Below are 19,609 nucleotides of genomic sequence, written 5' to 3' on the forward strand. Positions count from 1 at the left end.
CAGTGACTCCCTCCTATAGGGCACTGACCCTCTGCTATGGGGCACTGAGCCCCCGCCATTCTCCCCCCCCCGTTGCGCTTTAACAGCGCCTTGACCCTTCCCGACCACCGTCCCCCCCCCCCCAATCCCTGCCTCCCCATTGGCCACCACCCCCCGCGCCCCTCTCCCCTATTGGCCAGCACCGCCCAAAGCCCCTCCTCCCCTCCCCCTTTAGCCCCGCCCGTTCCCTCCCTCCCCGCCCTCCCATTGGCCCTTCCCTCAGCGCCGCCGGAAGTGAAGCCGCCGGGGAGGGAAGAAGAAGGAGGAAGCTCTCCCTGAGGCGGCGCCGCCATCTTGGGCTCCGCCATTGCCGCGCCGGGGCCGGGCCCCGCCGATGGCCGCCAACATCGGGGACCAGCGGGGGCCCGAGTGGTGAGTGCGGGGCCCGGGGGAAGGAACGGGCACGACCCCAACGGGGACCCGGAGCACCGCGACCGACCCCTGCGGGTTGTGCGCGCTGCCTGCAGGGCCGGGCAGTACGCGTTGGGCAGCGGCGGGGCCCGGGAGGGAGCTCTGGAGCCGCCGGCCCATGAGAACCCCGAGTGGGAGAAGGCGCGACAGGCGCTCGCCAGCATCAGCAAAGCGGCGGCTGCGGGAGGGAAGGGAACGGCGGGAGGAGGAGCGCAGGTGAGAGCGGGGCGGGCGGGTATGGGGGGCTATGGGAGGCAGGATGGGTCCTAATGGGGCTGGGGAGGGTCCTGGGGGGGTCTGTGGGGGCCCAGAGGGGTCCTAGTTGGGCTGAGTAGGGTCCTGGGGCGTCCTAATGGGGCTGAGGAGGGTCCGGATGGGTCCTGGGAGGGTCTGTGGGGGCCCAGAGGGGTCCTGATGGGTCCTAATGGGGCTGAGGAAGGTCCTGAGGGGGGCTGTGGGGGCCTTAATGGGGCTGAGGAGGGTCCTGGGGGGTCCAAATGGGGCTGAGGAGGGTCCTGAGGGGGGCTATGGGGGTTTATGGGGATCTTAGCCAGGCTGAGGAGGGTCCAGATGAGGCCTGGGAGGGTCTATGGGGGCCCAGAGGAGTCCTGATGGGGCTGAGGAGGGTCCGGATGGGTCCTAATGGGGCTGAGCAGGGCCCGGGTGGGACCTAAGGGGGCTGAGGAGGGCCCGGGTGGGACCTAAAGGGGCTGAGGAGGGTCCAGATGGGACCTAAAGGGGCTGAGGAGGGTCCTGGTGGGGTCTATGGGGGCTCAGAGGGGTTCTGGTGGGTCCTGATTGGGCTGAGGAGGGTCCTGGGGGGGCTGAGGAGGGTCCTGGGGAGTCCTAATGGGGCTGAGGAGGGTCCTGAGGGGGGCTGTCGGCATCTGTGGGGGTCCTGATGGGGCTGAAGAGGGTCCAGAGGGGTCCTAATGGGTCCTGGGGGGTTGAGGAGGGTCCGGGGGGGGTCCTAATAGGGCTGAGGAGGGTCCCGATGGGTCCTGGGGGGGTCTGTGGGGGCCCAGAAGGGTCCTGGGGGGTCCTAATGGGGCTGAGGAGGGTCCTCATGGGTCTATGGGGGCCCAGAGCGGTCTGGATGGGTCCTGATGGGGCTGAGGAGGGTCTTGGGGGCGCTGTGGGCGTCTATGGGCTCCCAAAGGCTCCTGAGGGGCTGCTGTGGGTCCCCGTGTGCTCCTGGGGGGCACAGGGTGCTCTGGGGGGGGTGTCTGTGGTTATGGGGTGCCCCCCAACTGCCCCCCTCCTTTGCCCCCCCCCCCCCCCAGTACTCCTCGTCACAGGGGGACCCCAACCTGCAGCAGCCCCCCTACTACCAGTGGTACCAGCCCTATGGCAGCTACTACCCCTACGGCTACTACTACCCCATGGTGAGACCCCCAAGTGTGGGGCAGGGCTATGGGGGGGGTGGGGGGGGCACTTGTGGGGCGCAGGCACTGAGGGGGGGTTTCATTGCAGGGCGTTTACTCGGGTTATGGGGCAACAACAACACCAACAACAGCGACCTATGGGGCGGGGGGGGGCTACGCTGCTGCCCCCCAACAGCCCCCCCAGCAGAGCGGCCTCGGCCAGGTGAGGGGGGGACCCACATGTTGCATTATGGGGGGGGACCCCCACCCATTGCATTATGGGGGGGGACCCCCAAGTCGCATTATGGGGGGGGGGGCCCACACGTTGCGTTACGGGGGGGGACCCACATGTCACATTATGGGGGTGACCCTCACATGTCACATTATGGGGGGGGACCCACATGTCGCATTATGGGAGGGAGACCCCCACCCATTGCATTATGGGGGGGGGGGCCCACATGTTGCATTATGGGGGTCCCCCCCTTAACTGCTCTTTGTCCCCCCCCAGCAGCCGCCAGTGCCAGGGCTGGACGAAGCCCCCCCCTACGGCAGCCCCCAGCCCCAGCTGCCCCCCAACCCCCCCCCGCAGCCCCCCCCGCCCCACAGCACCCTCCCCATGGGGGGGGGGGCAGCGGCTGCTCCCGCGGGGGGGGGAGCGGGGGGGGGCTCGGGGACCCCCCAAGCGGCCGCTGTGCCCCCCCCGTACCCCCCCCACGGCTACAGCAGCGACGGGCCCGGCCCCAAGGGCAAGAAGGGGCAGCTCTGGAGCCGCATGAAGCGTAAGAGACCCCCGAAACGGGGGGGGGGACACCCCAGCATCGCCCCCTGGACCCCGTTTTCCCTCCCTATTCCCCCCCCCGACCCCCTTTTCCCTCCCCATTCCCCCCCCAGACTCCCTTTTCCCTCCTTATCCCCCCCTCGACCTCCTTTTCTCCCCTTTTCCCCCCCTAGACCCCCTTTTTGCCCCCCCCAGACCCCCTTCTTCCCCCCTTTTCCCCCCCCTATTCCCCCCCTAGACCCACTTTTCCCCCCCGACCCCCTTTCCCCCCCATTACCCCCCCCAAACCCCCTTTTCCCTCCTTATTCCCCACTCCCAGACCCCCTTTTCCCCCCTATTCCCCCCGTGGACCGCCTTTTTGCCCCCCCCCCAGACCCCCTTTTTCCCCCCTTTCCCCCCCCGTTCCCCCCCCCCCAGACTCCCTTTTCCCCCCCATTCCCCTCCCAGACCCCCTTTTTGCCCCCTTTATCCCCCCCATGCCCCCCCCCAGACCCCCTTTATCCCCCCCATGCCCCCCCCAGACCCACTTTTTGCCCCCTTGTCCCCCCCCATCCTCCCCCCCAGGCCCCCTTTATCCCCCCCATGCCCCCCCCAGACCCCCATTGCCCCCGCTGACCCATGTCCCCCCCCCCCAGAGGCCCCGGGCTCGGGGGGGCTCAAGTTCCAGCTCCCGAAGCGCCCGTTTGTGCTGAGCGGCTCCGGGTTCGCGCCCCCCCCCCGAGCAGCAGCAGCAGCAGCAGCAGCGCGGGGCCCCCCCCGCCCCCCCCCGCAGCCGCCTTCGCCCCCCAGCCCGGCCCTGACAAGCACCATGGACACGGGTGAGTGCGGGGGGGGACGGAGGCACCCCCCAGAGACCCCCCCCGAGACCCTCAATCCGCCCTATAGAGACCCCCAGAGACCCCCAGATCCCCCACCCATAGGCCTATAGAGACCCTGGATTCCCCCCCATAGACCCCCAGATCCCCCCATAGAGACCCCCAGATCCCCTCCCACAGACCTTCAGATCCCCCCATAGAGACCCCCAGATCCTTCCCAGAGACCCCCAGATGTGCCCTATAGAGACCCCTGGATTTTCCTCTATAGACACCCCAGATCCCCCCCATAGACCCTCAGATCCGCCCTACAGACACCCTCAGATCCACCCTGTAGACACCCCCAGATCCCCCCCATAGACCCCCAGATCCCCCCAGAAACCCCCACATCTGCCCTATAGAGACCCCCAGATCTCCCCTATAGAGACCCCTGGCTTCCCCCCCAGAAACCCCCACATCTGCCCTATAGAGACCCCCATAAACCCTCAGATCCCCCCATAGACCCTCAGATCTGCCCTATAGACACCCCCAGCTCCCCCCACTGAGACCCCCAGATCCACCCTATAGACACCCCCAGATCCCCCCCATAGACCCTCAGATCCGCCCTATAGAGACCCCAGATCCCCCCCCAGAGACCCCCAGATCCCCCCAGAAACCCCCACATCTGCCCTATAGACACCCCCAGATCCCCCCAGAGACCCCCACATCTGCCCTATAGAGACCCCCAGAGACCCCCAGATCCCCCCTATAGACACCCCACCTCCCTCCCACCCCCCAAATCCCCCCCAGCATTCCCCCTCCCCATAGCGATGCTCCCTGCATACCCCTCCCCTCCGAACCCCCCTGGGGAAGGCCCCTCGCCCCCCCGTGCCCCCCCGCGGCGCCTTGCCCCCCCCCGCGGCTCCGTGCCCCCCCCCGGCCCCGGGCCCCCCCCCCCCGCGGCCCCGTGCCCCCCCCCCCAGCCCCGTGCCCCCCCGCGGCCCCTCGCCCCCTGCGGCCCCGTGCCCCCCCCGCGGCCCAGTGCCCCCCCGCGGCCCCGTGCCCCCCCCGGCCCCGTGCCCCCCCGGCCCCTCGCCCCCCGCGGCGTTGCCTGAGCGGCGGCGTTGGCAGCGGGAAGCCCGAGGACTGGCCGCAGGACATGAAGGAGTACGTGCAGCGCTGCTTCACCGCCTGCGAGTCCGAGGAGGACAAGGACCGCACCGAGAAGCTGCTCAAGGAGGTGCTGCAGGCGCGGCTGCAGGACGGCTCCGCCTTCACCATCGACTGGAGCCGCGAGCCGCTGCCCGGGTGAGCCGGGGGCGCCGGGGGGCACACACACACACACACAGAGCCCCCCCGAGGCTGGGGGGGACCGGGAGAGCGGAGCCGCTGCCGGGATCCATGGGGGTGTGCTCCCAGATCCATGGGGATGCTCCGTAGGGATCTGATACCCCAGATCTATAGAGATGCTCCATGGGGATGTGCTCCCAGATCCATAGGGAAGCTCCATGGGGGTGCTCCATGGGGATGTGACACCCCAGATCCATGGGGATGCTCCATAAGGATGTGCCTTCAGCTCCATGGGGATGCTCCATGGGGATGTGCCCCCAGATCCATAGGGAAGCTCCATGGGGATGCTCCATAGGGATGTGACACCCCAGATCCATGGGGATGCTCCATAAGGATGTGCCTTCAGCTCCATGGGGATGCTCCATGGGGATGTGCCCCCAGATCCATAGGGATGATCCATAGGGATGTCCTCCCAGCTCCATGGGGATGTTCCATGGGGATCTGATACCCCAGATCCATAGGGATGCTCCATGAGGATGCTCCATAGGGATGTGCCCCCAGATCCATGGGGATGCTCCATAGGGATGCTCCATAGGGATGTGCCCCCAGATCCATAGGGAAGCTCCATAGGGATGCTCCATGTGGATGTGCCCCCAGATCCATGGGGATGCTCCATAGACAGGTACCCCCATATCCATAGGGATGTGACACCCCAACTCCATAGGGATGCTCCATGGGGATGCTCCATAGGGATGTGCCCCCAGCTCTGTAGGGATGCTCCATGGGGATGTGACACCCCAGCTCCATGGAGATGCTCCATGGGGATGTGCCCCAAGATCCATAGGGATGCTCCATAGGAATTTGATAGCCCAGATCCATGGGGATGCTTCATGGGGATGAGAGCCCCAGATCCATGGGGATGCTCCATAGGGATGTGAGCCCCAGATCCATGGGGATGCTCCATAGGGATCTGACACCCCAGCTCCATAGGGATGCTCCATTTTGGATGCTCTATGGGGATGTGCCCCCAGCTCCATAGGGATGCTCCATAGGGGTGATGCATAAGGATGTGACACCCGAGCTCTATGGGGACACTCCATAGGGATGTGCCCCCAGATCCATAGGGATGCTCCATGGGGATGTGCCCCCAGATCCATGGGGATGCTCCATAGGGATGTGCCCTCAGCTCCATAGGGATGCTCCATAGGGATGATGCATAAGGATGTGACACCCCAGCTCTATGGGGACACTCCATAGGGATGTGCCCCCAGATCCATAGGGATGCTCCATAGGGATGTGCCCCCAGCTCCATAGGGATGCTCCATAGGGATGATGCATAAGGATGTGACACCCCAGCTCTATGGGGACACTCCATAGGGATGTGCCCCCAGATCCATGGGGATGCTCCATAGGGATGTGCCCCCAGCTCCATAGGGATGCTCCATAGGGATGATGCATAAGGATGTGACACCCCAGCTCTATGGGGACACTCCATAGGGATGTGCCCCCAGATCCATAGGGATGCTCCATAGGGATGTGCCCCCAGATCCATGGGGATGCTCCATAGGCATGTGCCCCCATATCCATAGGGATGTGACACCCCAACTCCATGGAGATGCTCCATAGGGATGTGCCCCCAGACCCATAGGGATGCTGCATAGGGATATGCCCCCAGATCCATAGGGAAGCTCCATAGGGGTGCTCCATGGGGATGCTCCATAGGGATGTGCCCCCAGCTCCACGGGGATGCTCCGTGGGGATCTCGTACCCCAGATTCGTGGGGATGTGAGGCCCAGATTTGGAGGGACACTCCATAGGGATCTGCCCCAGCTCCATAGGGACACGCTCCATGGGGACGCTCCATAGGGACACTCCATAGGGACGCTCCGTAGGGACACTCCATGGGGACGCTCCATGGGGACGCTCCGTAGGGACGCTCCATGGGGACGCTCCATGGGGACGCTCCGTAGGGACACTCCATGGGGACGCTCCATAGGGACGCTCCATGGGGCTGTGTCTCCGCAGCCTCTCCCGCGACGCCGCCTCCGGCAGCCCCAAGAAGCCGCCCCCCCCGCTGGGCCCCGCCTGGAGGCTCGGGGGGGTCCCAGCCCCCCCCTCGGGCCGGGGGGGGGCCCTTTGGGGGGGCCCCCCCCCCACCGCGGCGGCGCCGGCGCCGGCCGCTCCCGCGGGAACGCCTTCGGCACCAAGTTTGGCAACAGGAACGTGTTCATGAAGGAGAACAGCTCCTCGTCCAGCGGCGCCTCCCGCTCCCGCTCCCGCTCCTCCTCCCGCTCCCCCGCGCGCCGCTTCCGACGCAGGTGGGCACCCGCGGCGCCCCGCAACACCCCAAACAGCCCCAAACAGCCCGAAACAGCCCCAAAACAGCCCAAAACACCCTGAAAACAGGCTGAAACAGCCCAAAACCAGCCCGAAACAGCCCCAAACACCCCCAAAACAGCCCCAAACAGCCCGAAACAGCCCCAAAACAGCCCAAAACACCCTGAAAACAGGCTGAAACAGCCCAAAACCAGCCCGAAACAGCCCCAAACACCCCCAAAACAGCCCCAAACAGCCCCAAAACAGCCCAAAACACCCTGAAAACAGGCTGAAACAGCCCAAAACCAGCCCGAAACAGCCCGAAAACAGCCCCAAACACCCCCAAAACAGCCCCAAACACCCCGAAAACAGGCTGAAACAGCCCGAAACAGCCTGAAAACAGCCCCAAACACCCTGAAACTACCCCGAAACAGCCCAAAACACCCCAAAACCAACCTGAAACACCCCAAAACAGCCCCAAACACCCCGAAACAGCCCAAAACCAACCTGAAACACCCCAAAACAGCCCCAAACACCCCGAAACAGCCCAAAACACCCCAAAACCAACCTGAAACACCCCAAAACAGCCCCAAACACCCCGAAACCAGCCCCAAACACCCCGAAACAGCCCAAAACACCCTGAAAACAGGCTGAAACAGCCTGAAAACAGCCCCAAACACCCTGAAACTACCCCGAAACAGCCCAAAACACCACAAAACCAACCTGAAACACCCCAAAACAGCCCCAAACACCCCAAACCAGCCTGAAACACCCCAAAACCAGCCCCAGACCAGCCCAAAACCACCCTGAAATAGCCTGAAACAGCCCTGAAGCTACCCTGGAACAGCCCAAAACACCCCCACACCAGCCCAAAACAGCGTGAAATCAACCTGAAACACCCCGAAACAGCCCCAAACAGCCTGAAACACCCCAAAACTATCCTGAAACAGCCTGAAACACCCCCAAAACAGCCCCGAAACACCCTGAAAACAGGCTGAAACAGCCCCAAACCAGCCCAAAACACCCTGAAACACCCCGAAAACAGCCCAAAACACCCTGAAAACAGCCTGAAACAGCCCCAAACCACCCCAGAAAGAGTCCCGAAACAGCCCAAAACCAACCTGAAACACCCCAAAACAGCCTGAAACAGCCCCAAAACAACCTGAAACAGCCCAGAACAGCCTGAAACAGCCCGAAACCACCACAAAACAGCCCAAAACCAACCTGAAACACCTGGGAAACAGCCTGAAACTACCTTGAAACAGTCAAAACCAGCCTGAAACAACCCAAACAACCCTGAAACACCCCAAAACACCCCAGAAGACCCCCAAACCACCCTGAAACACCCCGAAACCAGCTCCAAACGCCCCAAACCCACCCTAAAACGTGCCCAAAACGCCCTGAAATACCCCAAACCCAACCTGAAACAGGCCCCAAACACCCCAAAACTACCCCTAAATATCCCCAACACCCCCAAACTCCCCTGCCAACACCCCAAATCACCCCAAAACCACTCGGAAACACCCCAAAACTGCCCTAAAACACCCCCAAACCTCCCCCTAAACTCCTCCATGACCCTCAAGCCCCCCCATTAACCCCCCCCCCAAAACCCCCCCAAACCCCCTCATAGCCCCCCCGAACCCTTCCCGTGCCCTTCCCACCCTTTAACCCCTCTTTTCCGCCCCCCCCTCCGCAGCGATTCCCACTCGGACTCGGAGAGCTCAGGATCGGGCCCCGAGGGGCGCCCCGGGAGCCGCCGGGGGCCCCCCAAGAGCCGCGGGGGCCGGGGGGGGCCGGTGGAGCGCGGCGGCCGCCTGCGGGTGCAGAGAGGCAAGAGGTACCGACCCCTCATCCCGTCCCGATCCCGGGGGACGTGGGGCGGGATCCCCGTCTCTGACCCCTGATCCCACCCCTGTCCCGTGGGATGTGGGGCTGGGTCCTGGTCTCTGACCCCCCCATCCCTTGGGCTCCCATTCCTGGCCCCATCCCATGTGCTCCCGTTCCCAACCCCATCCCAACCCCCTCCCATTCCTGACCCCTCCCATCCCGCCCCCCTCCCATTCCCAACTCCATCCTATTCCCGACCACATTCCTGACCCCATTCCTGACCCCATTGCATTCCCAACCCCATCCCATTCCCAACCCCATCCCTTGGGCTCCCATTCCCAACCCCATCCCATTCCTGACCCCCTCCCATGTGATTCCCAACCCAATCCCATGTGCTTCCATTCCTGACCCCCTCCCATTCCTGACTCCATCCCATTCCCGACCCCACCCCACTCCTGACCCCATCCCGCTCCTGACCCCATCCCATGTGCTCCCATTCCCGACCCCATCCTATTCCTGCTCCCCTTCCCATTCCCAACCCTATCCCTTGGGGTCCCATTCCTAACTACCTCCCATTCCCGACCCCATCCCATTCCCGACCCCCTCCCATGTGCTCCCATTCCCGACGCCATCCCATCCCAACCCCATCCCATTCCCAACCCCTATCCCATGTGCTCCCATTCCTGACCCATCCCATTCCCGATGCCATCCCATCCCAACCCCATCCCATTCCCAACCCCTATCCCATGTGCTCCCATTCCTGACCCCTCCCATCCCGACCCCATCGCATTCCTGACCCCATCGCATTCCCAACCCCATCCCATTCCTGACCCATCCCATTCCCAACCCCATTCCTGACTCCATTGCATTCCCGACCCCATCCCGTTCCTGACCCCCTCCCATTCCTGACCCCATCCCATGTGCTGCCATTCCCAACCCTATCCCATTCCCGACCCCACCCCAGTCCCGGCCCCATCCCGCTCCTGACCCCATCCTGCTCCTGACCCCATCCCATGTGCTCCCATTCCTGACCCCTCCCATTCCCGACCCCATCCTATTCCTGCCCCCCTTCCCATTCCCAACCCTATCCCTTGGGGTCCCATTCCTAACTCCCTCCCATTCCCGACCCCATCCCATTCCCAACTGCATCCCTTGTGCTCCCACTCCTGACCCCCTCCCATTTCCAACCCCATCCCATTCCCAACCCCCTCCCATGTTCTCCCATTCCCGACCCCATCCCATGTGCTCCCATTCCCAATCCCCTGCCATTCCCAACCCCCTCCCATGTTCTCCCATTCCTGACCCCCTCCCATTCCCAACCCCCTCCCATGTGCTCCCATTCCCAACCCCTATCCCATGTGCTCCCATTCCTGACCCCATCCCATTCCTGACCCCCTCCCTTGTGCTCCCATTCCCGCCCCCCTCCTATTCCTGCCCCCCATCCCATGGGCTCCCATTCGCGTCCCCATCCCATTCCCGCCCCAATCTCATTCCCGACCCCATCCCTTGGGCTCCCATTCCCGCCCCATTCCCGCTCGCCCCGCGGCCGCCCCCATTGCCGCTCCGTGCCCGCAGGCCGGAGCCGGGCAGCGGGCGCCGCACTCGCCGCCGGGCGGCGCCGGAGCCGGAGGAGCCGGAGAAGGAGGCGAAGCGGCAGCGGCGGGCGGCGCGGTTCCAGCCCGGCCCCGCGCGGCGCCTGCGGGCGCAGCCGCTGCTGCTGCCGCCGGGGGGCGCTGCGGAGCCGCCCGCGCCCGGCCCCGGCCCCGGGCCCGGCCCCGACTGGAACCAGCTGCAGATCCTGGGCACCTGCCAGGACGTCACCAAGCGCTACCTGCGGCTGACGTGCGCCCCCGACCCCGCCACCGTGCGCCCCGTGCCCGTGAGTGACCCCATACACACCCTATAGACGCCTATAGATACCATAGGGACCCACAGAGACCCATAGACACCCCAAAGCAAGCGCTACCTGCAGCTGACGTGCGCCCCCGACCCCGCCACCGTGCGCCCCGTGCCCGTGAGTGACCCCATACACACCCTATAGACGCCTATAGATACCATAGGGACCCATAGGGACCCATAGACACCCCAAAGCAAGCGCTACCTGCAGCTGACGTGCGCCCCCGACCCGGCCACCATGCGCCCCGTGCCCGTGAGTGACCCCATACACACCCTATAGACACCTATAGATACCATAGGGACCCATAGGGACCCATAGATACCATAGGGACCCACAGAGACCCATAGGGACCCATAGAGACCCCAAACCAAGCGCTACCTGCGACTGACGTGCGCCCCCGACCCCGCCACCATGCGCCCCGTGCCCGTGAGTGACCCCATAGAGACCCTATAGACACCTATAGATACCATAGGGACCCACAGGGACCCATAGGGACCCCAAAGCAAGCGCTACCTGCGGCTGACCTGCGCCCCCGACCCCGCCACCGTGCGCCCCGTGCCCATGAGTGACCCCATACACACCCTATAGACGCCTATAGATACCATAGGGACCCATAGGGACCCATAGACACCCCAAAGCAAGCGCTACCTGCAGCTGACGTGCGCCCCCGACCCGGCCACTGTGCGCCCCGTGCCCGTGAGTGACCCCACGGGGACCCTATAGACACCTATAGATACCATAGGGACCCACAGAGACCCATAGGGACCCATAGGGACCCATAGACACCCCAAAGCAAGCGCTACCTGCAGCTGACCTGCGCCCCCGACCCCGCCACCGTGCGCCCCGTGCCCGTGAGTGACCCCATACACACCCTATAGACACCTATAGATACCATAGGGACCCATAGACACCTATAGATACCATAGGGACCCACAGAGACCCATAGGGACCCATAGAGACCCCAAAGCAAGCGCTACCTGCGGCTGACCTGCGCCCCCGACCCCGCCACCGTGCGCCCCATGCCCGTGAGTGACCCCATAGAGACCCTATAGGCACATATAGACACCTATAGACACCTCAAACCAAGCAGTACCTGCGGCTGACGTGTGCCCCATAGCTTGCCCCATAGCCTCCCGCATAGCCTGCTGCCTAGCGCAGCCACATAGGCTGCCACATAGCGCTGCCCCATAGTCTGTCCTATAGCCTGCCACGTAGTGTTGCCCCATAGCGCTGCCCCATAGCCTGCCCCCTAGCCTATCCCATAGCGCTGCCCCATAGCCTGCCCCCTAGCCTATCCCATAGTGCTGCCCCCTAGCCTGCCCCATAACCTCCCCCTTAGCCTGCCCCCTAGCCTGCCCCACAGGCTGCCCCACAGGCTGCCCCATAGCCCTGCCCCCTAGCCTCCCCCCTAGCCTGCCCCATAGCCTGTCCCCTAGCCTATCCCATAGCGCTGCCCCGTAGGCTGCCCCATAACCTCCCCCCTAGCCTGCCCCATAGCGCTGCCCCACAGGCTGCCCCATGGCACTGCCCCACAGCTGCCGCGCTGCCGTTGCAGGTGCTGGTGCGGGCGCTGGCGCTGGTGCGGGGGCACTGGCAGCAGCACCAGGATTACGCCTTCGCCTGCGAACAGCTCAAATCCATCCGGCAGGACCTGACGGTGCGAGCCCCCCCCGGGGCGGGGGGGCGCTGCTGGGCCCTTTTGGGGGGGGTCCATCACTTTGGGGGGGTCCCCATCACTCTTGGGGGGCTTCTGGGCCCCTTTTGGGGGGGTCCCCATCACTCTTGGGGGGGTTCTGGGCCCCTTTTGGGGGGGTCTCCATCACTTTTGGGGAGGTGTCCATCACTCTTGGGGGGGTTCTGGACCCTTTTGGGGTCCCCCTGTTCATGGGGGGGGGGTTTCTAGGCCCTCGTGGGGAGGTCTCGACTACTCTTTGGGGGGTTCTGGTCCCCTTTTGGGGGGTCTCCATCACTCTTGGGGTGATTCTGGACCCTTTTGGGGGTCCTCCACGGGGGGCTTCTAGGCCCTTTTTGGGGGGGTCTCCATCACTTTTGGGGTGATTCTGGACCCTTCGAGGGGGTCCCCATCACTTTGGGGGGGGTTAAACCTTTTGGGGGGGCCCCCTGAGCTTCTGGGGGGGGTCTCACCCCATTGCCCCCCCATTGCCCCCCCCAGGTCCAGGGCGTCCGCACCGAGTTCACTGTTGAGGTCTATGAGGCTCACGCCCGAATTGCGCTGGAGAAGGTGGGTTTGGGGGGACCCCCCCCCCATGTCCCTGCCCCACGGAGGGTCCCGGTCCCTGCCCCACTGAGGGTGTGGGTCCCACCCCCTGCCCCATAGGGTGACCACGAGGAGTTCAACCAGTGCCAGACGCAGCTGAAGGCGCTTTACAGCGAGAGCCTGCCCGGGAACCAGGGCGAGTTCACGGCCTATCGCATCCTGTACTGCATGTTCACCCGCAACTCGGGAGGTGAGCCCCACAGCTGCCCCATAGCGTGACCCACAGCTGCCCCACAGCCTGCCCCACAGCGTGACCCACAGCCTGCCCCACAGCCTGCCCCACAGCCCCCATAGCCCCCCCATCCTGTACTGCATGTTCACCCACAACTCGGGAGGTGAGCCCCACAGCTGCCCCATAGCGTGACCCACAGCCTGCCCCACAGCCCCCATAGCCCCCCCATCCTGTACTGCATGTTCACCCGCAACTCGGGAGGTGAGCCCCACAGCTGCCCCATAGCTGCCCCATAGCTGCCCCATAGCGTGACCCACAGCCTGCCCCACAGCCTGCCCCATAGCCCCCATAGCGTGACCCACAGCCTGACCCACAGCCTGCCCCATAGCCCCCATAGCCCCCATAGCCCCCATAGCCCCCGCATCCTGTACTGCATGTTCACCCGCAACTCGGGAGGTGAGCCCCACAGCTGCCCCATAGCGTGACCCACAGCCTGCCCCACAGCCCCCATAGCCCCCCCATCCTGTACTGCATGTTCACCTGCAACTCGGGAGGTGAGCCCCACAGCTGCCCCATAGCGTGACCCACAGCCTGCCCCATAGCGTGACCCACAGCCTGCCCCACAGCCTGCCCCATAGCCTGCCCCATAGCCCCCATAGCGTGACCCACAGCCTGCCCCACAGCCTGCCCCATAGCCCCCATAGCGTGACCCACAGCCTGACCCATAGCCCCCATAGCCCCCATAGCCCCCATAGCCCCCGCATCCTGTACTGCATGTTCACCTGCAACTCGGGAGGTGAGCCCCATAGCTGCCCCACAGCCTGACCCACAGCCCCCATAGCCCCCGCATCCTGTACTGCATGTTCACCCGCAACTCGGGAGGTGAGCCCCACAGCTGCCCCATAGCGTGACCCACAGCCTGCCCCACAGCCTGCCCCATAGCCCCCATAGCCCCCGCATCCTGTACTGCGTGTTCAGCCGCAACTCGGGAGGTGAGCCCCACAGCTGCCCCATAGCTGCCCCATAGTGTGACCCACAGCCTGCCCCACAGCCTGCCCCATAGCCCCCGCATCCTGTACTGCATGTTCACCTGCAACTCGGGAGGTGAGCCCCACAGCTGCCCCATAGCGTGACCCACAGCCTGCCCCACAGTCCCCATAGCCCCCGCATCCTGTACTGCATGTTCACGCGCAACTCGGGAGGTGAGCCCCACAGCTGCCCCATAGCGTGACCCACAGCTGCCCCATAGTGTGACCCACAGCTGCCCCATAGTGTGACCCACAGCTTGCCCCACAGCTGCCCCACAGCCCCCATAGTGTGACCAACAGCCTGCCCCACAGCCCCCATAGTGCGACCCACAGCTGCCCCATAGCGTGACCCACAGCCTGCCCCGCAGCTGCCCCATAGTGTGACCTACAGCCTGCCCCACAGCCCCCACATCCTGTACTGCATGTTCACCCGCAACTCGGGAGGTGAGCCCCACAGCTGCCCCATAGCTGCCCCATAGCGTGACCCACAGCCTGCCCCACAGCCTGCCCCACAGCCTGCCCCACAGCCTGCCCCATAGCGTGACCCACAGCCTGCCCCACAGCCTGCCCCATAGCCCCCATAGCGTGACCCACAGCCTGCCCCACAGCCTGCCCCACAGCTGCCCCATAGTGTCACCCACAGACTGCCCCACAGCTGCCCCATAGTGTGCCCCACAGCCTGCCCCATAGCCCCCATAGTGTGACCCACAGCCTGCTCCATAGCTGCTCCACAGCCTGCCCCATAGCGTGACCCACAGCTGCCCCCCAGCCGCCCCCCAGCCGCCGTCTCTGCCCTATAGAGCTGACGCTGGAGCTGGCCGCGCTGCGGCCGCCGCTGCGCCAGGACCCGCTCGTGGCTCAGGCGCTTTCCCTCCGCTCCTCCTGGGCTCTGGGCAACTTCCGGCGCTTCTTCCGGCTGTACCGGGCGCTGCCGCCCGGCCCCGCGCGCCTCATCGACATGTTCGCCGAGCGCGAGCGCCGCGGCGCCCTGCGCGCCCTCCTGCGAGCGTATGTGGGGCGGGGGTCGTGGGGGGCGATATGGGGCGATGTGGGGCGATGGGGGGCGATATGGGGTGAGGGGGGGGGACGGAGCTGGAGCCGGACACGCGGCGGAGGAACGAGGTGAGTTGGGGGGAGGAAGGAGGGGAGAGGTTGTTGTGACCCATAGAGGGTATATGAGAGCCAGGTCTGCCCCATAGAGGGGGGGAAGGTGGTTCTGACCCATAGAGGGGGTGGGAGTCATGGCCTCTGCCCCATAGAGGGGGTGGGAGTCATTGTTTCTGCCCCATAGCAGGGGGGAGGCACTGGTTCTGCCCCATAGTGGGGTGTGAGTCCCAGTTCTGCCCCATAGTGGGGATGGGGGTCCCTACTTTTGCCCCATAGAGGGGGTGGGAGTCCCAGTTCCGCCCCACAGAAGGGGGGAGGCCCTGGTTCTGACCCATAGCGGGGTGGGGAGTCCCTGGTTCTGCACCATATTGGATATAGAACAGCCAGGTCTGCCCCATAGAGGGGGGGAGGCCCTGGTTCTGCCCCATATTGGGGAAGTGAGTCCCAGTTCTGCCCCATATTGGGGGAGTGAGACCCAGTTCTGCCCCATAGAGGGGGGGAGGCCCTGGTTCTGACCCATAGTGGGGAGGTGAGACCCAGTTCTGCCCCATAGAAGAGGTGGGGGCAGAGGTGGTTCTGCCCCATAGAGGGGTGGGTGTCCCTGTTTCTGCCCCATAGAGGGGGTGGGAGTCCCAGTTCTGCCCCACAGAGGGGAGGAGGCCCTGGTTCTGACCCATATTGGGGGAGTGCGACCCAGTTCTGCCCCATAGTGAGGGTGGGAGGCCCTGGTTCTGCCCCATAGAGGGGGTGGGAGTCATTGTTTCTGCCCCATAGCAGGGGGGAGGCACTGGTTCTGCCCCATAGAGGGGGTGGGAGTCCCAGTTCTGCCCCACATTGGGGGTGTGAGCCACAGGTCTGCCCCATATTGGATATATGAGACCGAGTTCTGCCCCATAGCGGGGGTGGGAGTCCCTGTTTCTGCCCCATAGTGGGGGTGGGGGAGTGTGAGCCCCAGTTCTGCCCCACATTGGGTGCATGAGTCCCAGTTCTGCCCCACATGGGGGGTGTGAGCCCCAGGTCTGCCCCATATTGGATAGATGAGCCCCATTTCTGCCCCATTGTGGGCATGGGAGACCCCCATAGTGGGGCTGCAGGGGGTGAGCCCCATTTCTGCCCCATAGAGGGGATGGGAGACCCTATTTCTGCCCCACATTGTGCATGGGAGACCCCCATAGTAGGGCTGGGGTGGGGTGTGAGACCCAGTTCTGCCCCATATTGGGGGTGTGAGCCCCAGTTCTGCCCCACATTGGGTGTGTGAGACCCAGTTCTGCCCCACATTGGGTGTGTGAGACCCAGTTCTGCCCCACATTGGGTGCGTGAGCCTCAGTTCTGCCCCATATTGGGGGTGTGAGACCCAGTTCTGCCCCATATTTGGGCCATGGGGGGTGTGAGATGCCAGCTCTGCCCCATAGTGAGTATGGGAGCCCCTGTTTCTGCCCCACAGCAGGGGTTGGGGGGCTGAGCCCCTGTTTCTGCCCCACATTGAGGCTGTATCCTCTGCTATGGGGCCATGTCTGCTCTCTATAGGGCCACATGTCCCTCTATATGGCTTTGTCCCCTCTCTATGGGGCTCCATCCCCTCCATGGGGCTGTGCCCTCGGTCTATGGGGCTGTGTCCCCCCGACCCATCTATAGGGTCGAGTCCTCTGCTATGGGGCCACATCCCCTGTCCCTGGAGCTGTGTTCCCCGTCTATGGGGCTGTGTCCCCCTCCATCTATGGGGCTGTGTCTGTCCACATCTATAGGCCTGTGCCCCCCATCTGTGGGGCTGCATCCCCCCCCCCCCGCCCTCCCCCCCACGGGGCTGTATCCACATCTATGGGGCCACATCCTCCATCTATGGGGCTGTGCCCCCCATCTATGGGGCCATGTCTGTGGGGCTGTGTCCCCCATCTAAGGGGCCACGTCCTCCATCTATGGGGCTGTGTCCCCTGTCTGTGGGGCCACATCTATGGGCCTATATCTATGGGGCTATATCTATAGGGCTGTGCCCCCCATTTATGGGGCCATATCTCTGGGGTACATCCCCCCCCACCCTGGGGCCATGTTTGTCTACATCTATGGGGCCACATGCTCCATCTATGGGGCTGTGTCCCCTGTCTATGGGGCCACATCTATGGAGCCACATCTATGGGGCTGTGCCCCCTGTCTATGGGGCCACATCTATGCAGCCACATCTATGGGGCTGTGCCCCCTGTCTATGGGGCCACATTTCTGGGGTACATCCCTTCCCTCTGGGGCTGTGTCTCTCCACATCTATGGGGCCACATCCTCCATCTATGGGGCTGTGTCCCGTCTGTGGGGCCATGTCTGTGGGCCTATATCTATGGGGCTGTGCCCCCCATTTATGGGGCTGTATCTCTGGGGTACACCCCCCCACACCCCGGGGCCATGTCTGTCTACATCTATGGGGCCACATGCTCCATCTATGGGGCTGTGTCCCCTGTCTATGGGGCCACATCTATGGGGCTGTGACCCCCGTCTATGGGGCCACATCTCTGGGGTACATCCCCTCCCTCTGGGGCTGTGTCTCTCCACATCTATGGGGCCACATCCTCCATCTATGGGGCTGTGCCCCCCATCTGTGGGGCCCCATCTGTGGGGCTCTGTCCCCTGTCTATGGGGCCATGTCTATGGGGCTGTGTCCCCCGTCTAAGGGGCCACATCCTCCATCTGTGGGGCTGTCCCCCCCATCTACGGGGCCACGTCTATGGGGCTATATCTATAGGGCTGTGTCCCCCGTCTATGGGGCCACATCTCTGGGGTCCCCCCCCCCCCCCCCGGGGCCGCGTCTCTCCACATCTCTGGGGCTCTGCCCCCCATGTGTGGGGCTCGGCCCCCCCTGACCTCCTTCTCTCCTCAGCTTCCGGCCGTCGCTGCCGGTGGCCGCGGTGGGGGCCGCGCTGGCCCTGGACACCGCCGAGAGCTGCCGCCGGTTCCTGGGGGCGCTGCCGCTCGCCTACACCGGCCCCGACGGCAGCGCCATCGACTGCAAACGGAGCCTCCCCGCGCTGCCCCACTTCTGACCCACAGCGCTGCCCCACGGCGCTGCCCCACGGCACAGCCACAGCGCTGCCCCACAGCGCTGCCCCACGGCGCTGCCCCATTGCTGACCCACAGCTGGGTGCTGCTCCACTTCGCACCCCCCCCTCAAAGTGACCCACAGCTGGGTGCTGGCCCCCCCCTCTACCCCCAAAGTGACTCGCTACAGGTGGGAGCTGACCCACAGCAGGGTGCTGCCCCACTGCTGACCTACAGCTGGGAGCTGCCCCACTGCTGACCCACAGCTGGGAGCTGCCCCACTGCTGCCCCACAGCCGGGTGCTGCCCTCCCCCTCGCAGTGACCCACAGCTGGGAGCTGCCCCACTGCTGACCTACAACTGGGTGCAGCTCCCTAAGTGACTCACAGCAGAGCTACAGCTGGGAGCTGCCCCACTGCTGCCCCACAGCCAGGTGCTGCCCCCCCCTGCCCAGTGACCCACAGCTGGGTGCTGACCCACAGCTGGGATCTGCCCTGCTTCAGACCCCCCAAGCGACTCACGGCTGACCCACAGCAGGGCAGTGACCCACAGCTGGGTGCTGCCCCACAGCAGGTGCTGCCCCCCAACTGGGCACTGCCTCACTTCCGGACCTCCAAGTTGACCCACGGCGGGGCGCTGCCCCACAACTGAAACCAGGCGACCCCCCCCCGCTGGATGCTGCCCCCCAAGTGACCCCCAACTGGGGGAGGGGGGAGGGGCGGGGGTCGCCCCATAACGAGCCGGGTCTCTGTGGGGGGGCGGGGGGAGGGGAGGGTGCGTGGGGGGGAGGGGCGATGTGTGGGGTGGGGGCGGGGCGCGGGGGGGTGGGGGGAGGGGCCGCTCGCTCCCGCCCCTCCCCCACTGACACTCTCTCTTCCTGCTGCCGAGGTGCCGCCTGCCCGCCCCTCCCCCCACCAAGCCGCAGCCAATCAGCAGCCGCCAACCAACCCAGCAGCCAATCAGCGCCTTCAGCAACCCACCCGCCAGCCAATCAGCGAACAGCGGCTGCGGAGAACGAAGCAGAGGGGGAAAAGGGGGGGGGAGGGGGAAGAAACGGACCCTCCTCCCCTCCCCCACCCCCCCACCAGCCCCTCCCCCCCCCAGGACCGCGATCGCGACGCTCAAATGTCACGATTTTAGTTCCCGTTTTTTCGTTTCTTTTTTTGTTTTTCGTTACTTTTTTCCTTTTCGTATTTAATTTATTGCCCCTCCCCCCCCTCCCCCCACCCCCTCCCCCACCCCCAACACGTCTCTTCGCAGGTAAAACACGCCCCTCCCCCCCTCCCCCCCC

The 19,609-nt window shown here is 64.9% G+C and overlaps 1 protein-coding gene across 1 annotated transcript; it reads left to right on the plus strand.

Annotated features, from left to right (window-relative positions):
• The first annotated feature begins 290 nt into the window (after positions 1-290).
• On the plus strand, positions 291-18,582 carry LENG8 (leukocyte receptor cluster member 8). Its single transcript, XM_030510763.1, is given in 17 exon segments — positions 291-411; positions 507-666; positions 1,734-1,835; positions 1,924-2,037; positions 2,323-2,593; positions 3,228-3,282; positions 3,285-3,410; positions 4,515-4,691; positions 6,699-6,735; positions 6,738-6,991; positions 8,686-8,826; positions 10,392-10,695; positions 12,269-12,370; positions 12,887-12,955; positions 13,052-13,181; positions 14,992-15,199; positions 18,162-18,582. Coding segments are annotated over 17 exon segments (2,451 nt in total). The 5' UTR covers positions 291-373; the 3' UTR covers positions 18,325-18,582.
• Positions 18,583-19,609: the final 1,027 nt, after the last annotated feature.

Source organism: Strigops habroptila, unplaced genomic scaffold (genome assembly GCF_004027225.2).
Source record: "Strigops habroptila isolate Jane unplaced genomic scaffold, bStrHab1.2.pri NC_044298.1_ctg1, whole genome shotgun sequence".
In the NCBI taxonomy this organism is placed as follows: Eukaryota; Metazoa; Chordata; class Aves; order Psittaciformes; family Psittacidae; genus Strigops; species Strigops habroptila.